Raw genomic sequence first — 12941 nt, forward strand, 5'->3', positions numbered from 1 at the left:
CTTGCCAACGTAAACTCACCACATTAATACATGAGCAGTTTTCTCCTGACGAGAAAACATTAACTGCCTTTTCATATAAACCTTCCACCACAGGCATTAAAAAATGCAAAACAAACACCCCCCAGACATCCCCTCCATCTTCCTAGCAATAACTGGAAATCACGTCTATTGCCTACACAATCTATTGCCAAAATGTTCCTGTGCCAGGCTCGGGCTTCGTCTCCTTAGGCTGTCAACACAGCGTTAGGATTATCTTCAAATGCCCTGCCAGGACCTGCTCAGTAGAGAGAGGCTGTTACTCCAAGTATTTTTAATGCTTCCTCAGATGTACATTAGAAATCTACCTTCTCACTTCCACCTTTTCTGAAAAGAGCTTGTAGCAACCCACACCTTGTGCTGAGATACATGATTTGAAGCTCCTCTTTCAGCAGGGTAAATCAGGTACGTAACTATTTGAAATCACGGAAAAGGAGGACAGAGATGATGCCACCTGAGGAGCCCACCGAGCACCCTGCCGTGGGCACGTCCCACCAGAACGCCACAACTTGCTGCAGCTGCTCACGCACCCTGTGAAGTTTGGGGTTTTTTGCACTGGGCAGGAGTCCAACCCACCACTTCCAGGCACTGGCCATACCAGAGCATCAGTAACCCAGTCGCCGCCATGGAAGCTGAGCACGTCACATTTACTCATTAGACTTTCCTACCACTCAACTGTACTGGGCGTCTCTGCTGAACTGATCCCTGAAAAATCTCCAACAGCTTATCCTCACTTCTCAATCTTCACTGAACAGTTCAGTTTGGGGAAGCCCTTCAAAGAACAATGAACTACCCAGATTTTCACACATCCGGTTCATGCTCAGACACCAAAAATCTCAGCCTAGCATCTCCCTTATCCCATAGATACATGCTTCCCTGGTGGTGCCCTTCCACTCCCCATGCAGCTTTAACAGCCTGCAGCTTTAATCCCATTTGCAGCACATGGCCAGCACGTGCACCATGTCTGTGCTTCCAACATATTTCACAACACTTTTCAGAGAAGGCACCACAGAAGACAGGATAACATCTCTCCAAACATACAACTATTTTCAATAAATCACTGTATCTGCCTTAACAGCCCTGATCAAAATTAATTACAATCCTAACTGAAGAAATTGCCACGGCACTTACAATGAATTACTGCCGTACAAGAGAAGTCTTCCCAAACTTCAAGCTCAGCCTGTGCAACTTAGCGATAAAAATTCAAACCAACAGCCTGACCCAACTTTCTTACAGCCTCCTGCAGCTACACAGGGACTCCTACCCCAGGCCAGCCTCCGGAGACGAGCTCTCCTGGCGCAGGCAGGCAGACCCTGCGGCTGCAGCCACAGGGACAGGAGCATCTGGCCCATGTCCCTGCTGGGGCTGGGGGGACCAGCCCTGCTTTCCCCCAGCCTGGCCCCAGGGCAGCGTGGAAGTCACGTCCTGGAGATGAAAGATCCTTGGGGCAGCGGGTAAAAGCAGCCAACGATGATCAATTGTACAAAAAAAAAAAAAAAAAAAAAAAAAAGGAAGGATGCACTTTAATGGACTTTAACAATAAAGGAACTTTTTTAAAAAAACACCCTGTATCTGTTTAAAATTACATTAGAAAAAAGGTATAATGAATGTTCCTATTTTCACAAAAGGAGATATTCTCTGACTGCAAACTCTTGGCAGACTGAACACTCTAGTCAACAGGATAACAACCATACATTTAAGCTATCACTTCCCAATTATACACGAATTAGTAATTCACTGCCACAGGGAAAAACGAGCCCAGTCATACATCATTCTTACAGCAGCTAATTGGGCATGGAGCGAGACAGCTCTAGTGGTAAATGGTAAATAATGCATATAGCATATCAAACTTTGCATGTAGACAGACAATTTAATTTGCTTCCCACTAAAGAAAAAGGACTTTTTAAGAAGTAAACCATTTATCTCAACACTAACATGCAAGATTGCCTTCACACATACAGCTACCTCCCATTACATATGTCCATCATACAGAAAATATTAACAAGCATCACATTTCAAGATATGTGTGTGTACATGTGTACATATATATATGCATACAAACACATAGAGAACCTTATAATTCAAATGAAATTCACTGAATACATGGATATTGAAGTCTCAAAGCTTCCAAGGATAACACGTATATGTAAAGTTTTCTAAGAGACTGATATGGGGTTGCCTCTGTATCAAAGGCTTCTCAGTCACATGGCATTTATTTGCAGATTTTAGGAAAATTAAATGCAATTCATTGGCAACATCCAACTGCTTTTTCCTGTAAAAATGAAGCCACTTGCTACTGGAAAGTTAGGGAGTGGAACCAGCTGCAGAGGGGTATTTTTTTTTGGTTGGTTGGGTTTCGGGTGGTGGTTTTTTTAAGCAAAACAAAACATTAAGCTGTTCTTAGGGGCCTCTGAGTTTAAAACATGAAAGAAATGACTCTCTGCTTTCCTCCTTCCCCACAGGCAAAAAATCCTATACACATCTAAGCAATTCTCAAGCAATTTGTGCTCACCAGTGCAGTGTGTTGCTCTCCCCATAGTACAACTGCTCCTGAGCTACAATCATTCACTCGCAGCTCCACAGAAGAGTTGGTATGAACAGAAGATATTTAGACTTCACAGCTTGAAAACTGGGCAAACTTACTCTCTGTAGAATAACACTTACCTTCTTTTCTGTTAAGGTAGTTAGAAAAATTATGAAAAATCACCTTGACAAAACACCAGTGATGTTGCATATTGATGTTGAGGTGTAATGACCTAAATGGCCTCTAATTTTTCTGCAGGGCTAATAATACACTTAGATATTTGACCCTTTTCTTACTCTCCCATACAAACAGAAGAAGGAAAGAAATCCCTTACGTGTTTTCCTGGCTGATGCCGAAGGAACTCGTCAAGCCACAGCGGGATGCAGTGAGATCCAAAACTGGGCTCTTTGTAGTTGAAAAGCAAAGCCTTTAGCCAACTGGAAGGGACTTCTGATGGAAACTTTATGATGATTTTTCTTTTCCAACAGATTAAATGAAGGAAAAGTTTAACTTGATGTTTCATTCCGGTATCTATTGGCAACTGATATTCAATGATAACTGATATGCTCACAATTTAGGAGTAAAAGCTTTTCTCCTTCATGCAAATGGCATCACACATTTGGTATTGATAACGCAGAGGGATTTGGCCAGAAATCCAAATTATCTAAGGATCCAAACTCATGATACTGATTATTTTTCAAATCTCATGTTTTCTAAGACAAACGGGAGTTCACACATTTCCTCATGTTCCCTTGCATGTTTGAACCCTGAGAAAATAGCGGGTTTGTGTTTCAAAGGGTCTGATTTAATCACAAGGACTAAAATTTTCTTCTTTGCATTTTAATCATTCAGAATTCCCATGTAATCCACAGCCTCCAAATGCTGAGGAATTGTCACAGAGGCCACAATATCAAATTTGTGAGAACTCCCCAACCCACTGTATATCAGTGCAAGGTCAGCGAGGGTCGCACACACGGCAGCCACCTTGCCGTCTGCCAAGTGTAACGGGTCCTCATTGGCACCCAGGAACAAATTTTCAAACACACATAAGCAACTAGCAAACGGGCAAGCCCTGTGTTCCCAAAAGCATCGATTTCTCTGACACCAAACCATGAAATACGACAATCCAAAACCACAACCACGGAACCTGCATCCCCATCACTGAGTGAGTGCATCATGGTGCTGCTAACGTCAATGCATGATACCATGTCCTGACACGGAGCATCACTGCAGACAATGATCTGCAGATGAAACAGCTGAAAATTACCCAGGAATAATCCAGGAGTGTAACACCATGTGCGTGTGGGCTACGGAGGGGGAGTAACACCACAGCCCAGCAGATGCTGCCAGTCCCAGACCTGACAAGGAAGGGGAGCAGCAGGATGCCACTTCAGAGTGTAGAGTAAAGGCACACTGGAGCAATCCTTTGCATTTCCGCCTACGGTTTCTGTGTGTGGCTTCCAAATGAAGCCAGCACTGTTCACAGAAGTTCAGTGTTCTTAAAAAAAAAAAATCCCAGCAAAGGTACTCTTTGCATAACCCACACCTGCAAGTGACTTAAGGAGACAGGGTATTTTCAGCAGACCCCAAACTGTTAGAGGAAAGACCATGATTGAAAATAAAATGGTGACAGTATTTCTGTGTAGTTGTGCTCTGGCCCAGCCTGCTCGGTGAGACGGGCAGGCTGTGCCCGCCAGAAGAATCACACTCACCCCCACAGCAGGAACACACCCCACGCTTCAAGTATTTGGCCCCAGCGGAAATCCCAAACCCAAATCATCTGCCGTAGTCCTCTGTAGGGCAGGCAGGAGGCATCTCAGCTCCTGGGTGTGAGGATGGCTGGTGTCATCCTTCTCCCCCTCCCACACTCGAGCAGCCCTTGGTTAAGAGCTGGGACTCGCAGTCAAACCTCTCCACTGTCAGCAGGGACATCTGGCTGGAGGATGAAACGGGAATTCGCACGCTGAGCCACGGCAGCTTTGGCAGCAGAGCATCCAAACACACAAAGAAACTAACACATGATTACAGCTCTGAGCAAAAGAAAATAATTTGTCAAAAGTTGAAGAAAGTTTTGCCTAATTTTGTCTTTAGTCAAAAAGACAGGTTACACATGGCAGGACATTTTTTCTTTTTTTTTTTTTTGACCAGCATATAGCTCATACATAACCCTCCACTTCCAAATGAACGTTGTCCACACACAGCAAAGTTAAAAAAAAAAAACCCACTCATGGCAATAATTTACCTAAATATTTAAAAGAAAATAATTTAAACATATTAAAGGTAATTTCCATGAAGACTGATGTAATACTAAATGGAAATAAATTAACATTTTCATTCCACTAAATGAAATGAACACAGAACCCACACACATAAAACCACAGAGTTTGCATTGGAAAGACAGCTTAAAACTCCCAAGGTTTAACTCAAAACATTTTTTTTAATTGAAGTATGAATGCATTTATGCCGGAGAATAGTTTACATACATTGTAAAGCAAAAAGCATATTTTCAAGAGGTGTGGGCCCTCCTCAATATGTCTCCATGCTCAATCTTCATGCTTTAACACTGGACTCAAGACATATACTCTCACATACAAACATATAGCCCCACAAAACACAGACATAGAGCTATCTGCTTCAATTAGCTTTCTTTTAAGGCTTCTGTAAGGTGCCCTAGTGCCCCTAACATTACCATAATTACGAACAAAATTGTATAAAGGAGCAGCATTACTTCCAAACTATTGATCTGCTCTCAGCCTTAAAAAATATCAAGTGAAACGAGTTTTTTCCTTTTATTTGAGTTTTATTAAACATCTGCATTTAAGAAAGGCATGACTCTGGATATCTGTGAACAAGGAAAGATACGGGAATCTTAACATGAGCTTCTCAACCAGAACAGATGTTCAAACCTGACTCCTAAGGGGCCGTTTCCTTTGATCTTTACAGTAACACAGCCCTGGCTGTGCAACGAGGCGCTACCAGCTCCATCCCAGCAGCGCCACTCGACCAGCAACGCGGAGACTGGTGACACAGAGTTGAGGCTACCATGCTCATATTCCTTCAGACCTGAGGTTGATGAGAAGTCACAGTTCAAACACTGACAGACCCAAGTGTCCCTCAAGTCTTACCAGCGGGCCCCCCTCCTGCGGAGCACATTGGGGTGGAAAATGCAGATAGTGGTGCTGGCTTGCTGTACCCCCAGCCATCGCGGAGTGTTGTTTGCCCACCTCTTTTTGGTATCCTGCAGTTTATAGTCTGAAACTGCAACTACTGGTGCTGGGTGAAAGATGTGGCAGCAGGTATATTAAGAAAACAGGTACAATTAATAAAATAAAGGATAGCATATGATATAATGTGTACATACGAGCATCTTCTTTTGTTTTTTAATCTGTGAAATGTGAATTAACTGCAGAATGCCAGGCCATTAGTCTAAAAGGCTATGTATGGTTGTCTTAGCCTACGTACAGTCGAAGGATTTTCGTGATGCATCGTGGAGAAAGATTCTTCAGGAACCATTAGGGCTTTCCAGGTCTACTGGCTCTTGTGCATAAGCCTCCAGCTAGGAATGCCAGAGGAGCAAGGAATAAAATTGCCTGACCAGTCTTGTAAGACAAACAGGAATGAATCTACTTCATGGTATGCACCTGAACTACAGAGATGAGAAAGGGACAGTGATGGGTGGGTGAGAGAGATGGGGGAGGGAGGGGTTTTTTCCTCACTTTTACAACAGCAGCAGAATTCAATTTAACGTAATTATTTTAATGATGCATATCTGTAGGTACTGAATTGCTCTTTTGATTTAAAAAGCTGGTCAGACAAGTGTTTGGCAGTCCTTTCATTCCCCAATTTCAATCGTTGCTTATTCATCTATCAGCTCTCATTCCCTAGGCCATTTCTGCCTCTGCTGAACCGTGAATGAGTTCAGTCAGCCATCGTCAGGTTCAAATTCATGAGACACTTCCTCTGATGAGCTGTTCCTGTGGATCCGGCCATCGCTTTTCATGCTGTGAAAAGTCTTCTTAAAGGCCTCCATCATGGCATGGGCCAGCTTCTTGGCCTCCAGCTTGCTCTCACACTCTACAGCATGGCAGTCCATCTGGTAGGACAAGTCATCGTTGATCTCCCGATAGACCCAAGCAAAGATGTTTGGGCTGACATTGTGGTCAGCAGTGCAGTAGGCTATACGTGCTACCTGAAAGGTATCCATGTGGACTGTTGCCTCGCCTTTGAGGTCCAGATGATGCAGCCAGACTTGGAAAGGGCGAATTTCCAGAAGGGCGTTAGCTGGGTAAATATCCTCCCTGGCGAGCGTGTGCTTCTTCCATAATTCGATGACTGGTTTCTCTGTGCAGCCTGACAAAAACTGCATCCCTGTTGTGGAAACCTTACCCAAATACGTAACCTGCAAAGAAGAGCAAAGATAGGTGAAGCACAGAGAGTAGACTCTGGCATTGCTTTCTGCCATCCCAGGGAACTCTCCTTTGCCTGGAAAATAAAAGCAAACTCCCCAATTTCCCCATCTTCTTCAGTAAAACAGTTTTCAAATTCTTTTCCAAATATTTGCTTTTTCAGATGCTGACTTCACCGTTCAAACCCAGATGTTAAAAATGTTCAGCCTCTGAGTTTCAAGGGATTTCACTCTCTTCAGCTCCCCTGGAAAGCCCGGCTTTAGAGCCCAGGACTGTACCTCTAAGCTCACATTAACAACCCAGCGGAGCAGGGCCCAGGTAGCTGTGATGCTAACCACTTTTTTTTTCTTTCTACTTTATTCAGAAAATTTATTTGTATCGTAGTTCAAACATTAATATTAGAGAGATGGAGACATTCCTAGTTTGATAATGCAAGGCTGCAGGGGGTCAGAAAAGCATGATCATGGCAGAGGATTTTAAACGGAATGTTTTTTTCCAAAATGATCTTGTTTTTCCACCACTTCTGCTGTTTCTACTTAAGCATTAAGCCAGGAATAGCTCAAAGCTGTTTAAAACTCTATCTTTGAGCAGGGCTGAGACATTTATCACATCAATTTAAGAAAATATGCTGTTGAAATATCTAGTAATAAATCTACCTTAGTTTAATCACATCATCTCTGTGCTTTTCTGTCTAGCTCTTCTGAGTAAATGTCCTGTTATCCAATTTGCACAGGAAAGCAAGGTGTCTTGAGTGCCCTTACTGTATTTTGTTCACCAAAAATCAAATTCACCGACAGGTCTGTATCAAAATTCTGTATTAAGCCTGTGCAGAAACATGCCCCTAAATCTGTGCAGCTGCTAAAGAGGCGTTCTTCCATTTATAGCTGAATTGAAGTTATTTTATCTAGGAAAAAGGATTTTCTCTAGAAAAGACAGACCAACACTACATAAATACAATTATGCAGATTATTCTATTTATTGCTATTGTCAGACTGGTGCATCTTAGAACAACTATATGAAAGCACAATTGCCTCTAATTTGTCTCTTGCAGCAGTTACTGCTTGAGACAGAATCTCGTGCCTCTTGCTTGATGTCTTATAACCTCATGTGCATTTTACTCAAGGCATTTGGAGAAAAAAGAAGTAATCACATGCACTTTCCAAACTAATTTCTTCAAAATCCTGTATTAAACACACAGTATCAGCTATTTTTATTTTGTATATGCTTTAAGAAATGCAAAGAAAAAATATGGAGTTTCCACATTTAAACACATTACAAAAAATCATACCCACGAGGAATACAGGATTTGTATTCCATGCAAACAAGATTTTCCACAAGAAAAATATTTTGCTGCAAGTTTCATAGGTTTTGTTAAACTCAGAGACCTAAATTAAGCCATAATTAAGAAAAAGCTTACAAAACATTATTGGAAGTCCATGTGGCTTAATCACGCCTGCCAAAAAAGCAATTTCGTAGCACTGACATTTCAAAATGGGAAGTCTTATTCTTTGCCTATAAATATTCATGCTTTGTACTGGGAATATGTTAGATCTTATAAAGCTTTATATTTTTTTGAACAGTGAGAAACACAACACCTAGAACAGTTAACATGGCAAGACCTACCAGTGTTTTGCTTTATTTTATTTTATTAATGACAAGAGATGAGTTCCCTGAAGTACTGTAGAATAACTTAAAAGAAAACCTCAGAGCTCATAGTGCCAACTAAACACATACAAACAGAACACACGAGACCAAAGAGGAATTTGTCTGCAACATACTGGGGGGTATTTCAACATATATCCACAGTCATATTGCTTTAAAAAGATCAAGATCAGTGTGCAAATTTGCACATTCAATATATTCTCCAAAGGTTCGCTCAGCACCATTTCATACTCACAAGCCAGCTAACAAAAGACTAACGCACTCTGTAAATTATCCGGGCATTTGGGGTTAGATTCAAAGCCCACTGCAGTAACAGAAGTACTTCACTGACTTCAAAGAGATTTGCACAAAGCCTTTAAACCCTGAGGAACAGAGAGTCAGCCTCTTGCTCATGCACTTTGTCGCTGCCCAAATACAGTTCTGAATCCCCGGTCACAGGAGAGATGCTGCCACCACCGCAACATTTTGTCCCCCCAGCTGCTGTTTGGAGAACACGGGTATCACTTGGAGCACGCAGAAGCAAGCACAACAGTAAATGCAGGGAATTGTTTCATGACAGGCTTGTCTGCAAGAGGAAGCTGTTGACAGCACATGAGCTGCCCTGCCACAATGGCGTGAGCAATAGGAGAGGAGAGGAAAGCAAAGACAACTGCATCCCACTCAGGCAGCGTTATTATGGGTCTTCCCAGGCAGCACTGCTGAGCTCAGTGCTGCAAACTCACCCCAGCACGCAGAGCATCAGCCTCTCAGCACCAATGACTCCCAAGTGATGCTCGGCACACCTCCGGCAGCTGAGGAGCAAGACCGGAGCAGGCTGTCACACGGGAGCATAAATTGAGTTTAACGTTCTCTGTTCCTTCCCTGCCGCTAACTGCAACCCCCTGTTGGCCATCAATCTATGCGTGGGCTGCCTAAGTGTGAAGTTACAAGAAAAATTATGTATTTCCTTACAAATAAAGTATTTGTACTTCACAAAGAAAAGCAGTGAAATACTCTGAAAGCAGCCAAGGCCAAAGTAACTAATAAGAAGGATGGGATGATGGCTTGTTTACCAAAATGGGATGTAACGCTCTAATTTACTGTCCTGGTTCTGTCACAGTACAACTGTGTAGGAACCTTTAGAAAGTTGCTTCCTTTAACACCACTTTGCATCTCCATTATATAAATTTCATTTTCCTTTGAGGACACATTCATAAATATTTATAAGGTGCTTAGACATTACAACAAGGAATTCACAGGAGAGAGAATAAACAAAAGCTCTGGTTTAGAGTCTCCCCTGTACTGTGTCTTACATAGCAACGTCAACAGCTACTACTGTTATTTTTTGTTTCTTTTTAAACAAGTGATCAATTTTTTCCTAGTTGAGATACAAGCATTTCACAAGAGTAGCATTAATGAAGCTCTTAGTGAAGACAGATCGCTTCATGGTCCCCTGCTAAATACAGAACAGGGATACACAGGCTGGCAAGACACCTTGAATGTTTGACACCAAAAAAAAAAAAAAAAAAGCAGCATCCTGTTCAGAACAAAGTTTTCTTCATGATTAAATATCAAACATGTTATCCATTACGTATTAATCCATCTGGACCTGGCCAATTTAGTATCTCAGATATTAACATTTGCATGATTGCAGGGACAGTACAAGCGCGAACTAAAACCGGCAAAAGATGAATTTATAGGGCACTTCTCCCTGAGCTCTCAATTACAAGGTTATTCCACAAGTAATGCTCCCTGCATTTTGGCTCCTACCTCATCACGTCTCACAGCACACCCACCTTTATTTAAACGCCCAGAAACCAATGGCCACAGATATCATTAGAATAAAGCTATTACAGTACAACCATCTTCCTTTCCAAGTTTGCCAACCAAAGATCAAAGAACAGATTATTCCTTCCATTATCAGATGGAGAAGAAAATTATGTTGAGGCACAAATTCTGACTGGTGGTCTTTTCCATTAAAATTGATGGTGTCTCATCAGTGTGAAGCCAGGAGGAAGTATTAAAAAAAAAAAAGTCATCTTTATTACTCCTAAGAACCAGATGCGAAGGGCACAGAAACACATTACTATTATTATTGTTATTATCATTGCACATGGAAACACACACTCAAGAAGCACCTGAACAGAAGCAACCACGTAGCCTTTCCAACTAGAGAGGAATCATTGACAAGGACTGGCAATAGCCACAGCTCAGGCTGAAAGCCGCATCTGTGATAATACAGTTTCGACCACCAAAGTTAACCAGGACTGAATAATGCTTTTCCTTCCTCCAAAACACTGGACAGAGGTCACTTGGCACCAAACATCAGTCCAGGAAGATGACTTATTTGTGACAGCATAGCATGTCCTATAGCAAGTGTCATCCTATACACACCGAGGCCAGTAGCCGTCTTCCCCCCCCTCTAGCCTCAGCGCAAGGCAGAGTAGCCACAGGTTGGTTCTAACGTCTAAATTATGATCAAGCTGTTGCAGCCTTTACTTGTTCTGGACACTGTATTTTAAGTGAGAAAAGGAATGGAAAAGCCAGCTCAGTGCCACTGCGTTAACCTTAAGCAATAAAGGCATTTCATACCGTATCTTCTTCCAGGGGTAGGAATATAGTTCTTAATGGCAATTTCAGTGCTTTACTTTCTGTGTTCTATCTTTCCCATGGATTTCTGGAAGATACAACTTGCAACAACTTTTTGTGCATGTTAAAAATTATCCACATTCTTTCCAGTCTTTCTATGGCAAACTGGCATTTTCCATCTGATCCTTCGCTCCCTGGCAAGCCACTGTCACCCAACATGACATAAAACACACTTGTGGTTTCAGCACTTCTCTGCTTGCAAACATTCAAACCTTTAGCAAAAGCCGAGCTGCTCTGAAGACCTCCTTATTTCACCCTAGAGACTTGCCAACACCAGCGTCAGGATCTGACAAACTGTCCTAACAGAAAAATGCTGTGGCTTTGCCCTTTCATAACACAGCTACAGCCATCTGACATGAAGAGATGTCTCACGTCGAAGGACATGAAGATTAATCAATGTCATCTTTCATGCACTGTCCTGGATACAAAAAAACCTGAGTATTTTGACATTGTTGATTTCGACCCCTTCCGTCCAGTAACATATAGCGAAAACATCTTTTAATAACTAGGCTCAAGAGTTTGCCCACTTTGAAAAGACCAATATAGCAGCTCCCATTGACATTTTCATTTCTAGCACAGCACAATTTGTCAGAAGTAATAAGGGGGTTTTACTTTCCATACTCAATTCTTTTCTCTGTCATTGGCCTCACATTGTTTACTTATAGCTCATATGAGATAAAGAACAGCTTTGCTCCTGCATGTGTCAATCTGACTTCAGATCTGACTCCCCTACGGACCAATAAGTCCACGCTGCTCCTGACTCATGAGCCTCAGTTGGGCACCTAAAGTTAAGCAGCCCGATTGCTTTTTCTCCTTCTGTTCCCTATCCCCAGTTCATAGACTATCATTGCTCCAAGAAAGCAGATCCAAGTTGTAAAGAGGCGTAATTATTACATTACACGAGGGCAGATGCTCTCTTGGCACAGGAGCCTGGCACAGGAACACATATGCACGCAGGACTCTGGGCTCTCTCACACTATTCGAGACCATGATCAAAGGACCATATGGAAAATTAACTACCTAGTTATTTCTTTAGTATTTCTTCCACACCAGATAATGAGGGTCTTTGTCAACAAAATGAACAAAGAAAATTAAAAAAATAAAACAAACAGAGCACTGAACTTGAGCAGCAGGTATTTGCGTATTTGCAGTCACCAGAGGATGTCCTAGAGGATACTGAATCTTATGCAAATCTTACTAATAGGTGACTGTCTCTTTTGTTGATGTGTGTTTTAAAATAAACATTCTTTTAGCCTCAAATCTGGTCTAGTTGCAACTGATCATGTTTGATCTGAGAAGGAAGATATTTCTCACTTAAAGGTGAGGCAAGCAGAGGTAATGAGACATTTTCTTCCTGAAATCAGAACAACTTCTTCTGTGGCAACATCAGGGCATGTGGTAATGAAAAAAATCAATTGGAAGGGTCTGTGTCAGGATGCACAGGTACAGACCCTCCAGTCAGCACGTTAACTGTCAGCTTGCCCCAGCCAAGCAAGAAGCATCAGCCTAAAGACTGCGTAAACTCACAAAAATATTTAAGAGGTATACAGAGGAGACTTGAAGAAAGGATCAGCCAAAAGCAGGTTTGAGAGGGTATGTGCATGTCGTATTATGAATTGCCGCTGGAACACAGACAAACTTGCAGACGCTCTCTGGGTTAGCAGTACAAAAGCACATGCAGGACA

The 12941-nt window shown here is 42.2% G+C and overlaps 1 protein-coding gene across 2 annotated transcripts in view; it reads right to left on the reverse strand.

Annotated features, from left to right (window-relative positions):
* Window positions 1-4977: 4977 nt before the first annotated feature.
* The window catches only part of PID1 (phosphotyrosine interaction domain containing 1), an 88299-nt gene continuing 80335 nt past the window's right edge, over window positions 4978-12941 (reverse strand). For both annotated transcript variants that reach the window (XM_075761074.1, XM_075761075.1), the window contains exon 3: window positions 4978-6959. In XM_075761074.1, the coding sequence (XP_075617189.1) occupies window positions 6483-6959 (477 nt within the window). In that variant the 3' untranslated portion in view covers window positions 4978-6482. The remainder of the gene's footprint in view (window positions 6960-12941) is intronic.

This window comes from Balearica regulorum, chromosome 9, assembly GCF_011004875.1.
Source record: "Balearica regulorum gibbericeps isolate bBalReg1 chromosome 9, bBalReg1.pri, whole genome shotgun sequence".
NCBI classification, from domain to species: Eukaryota; Metazoa; Chordata; class Aves; order Gruiformes; family Gruidae; genus Balearica; species Balearica regulorum.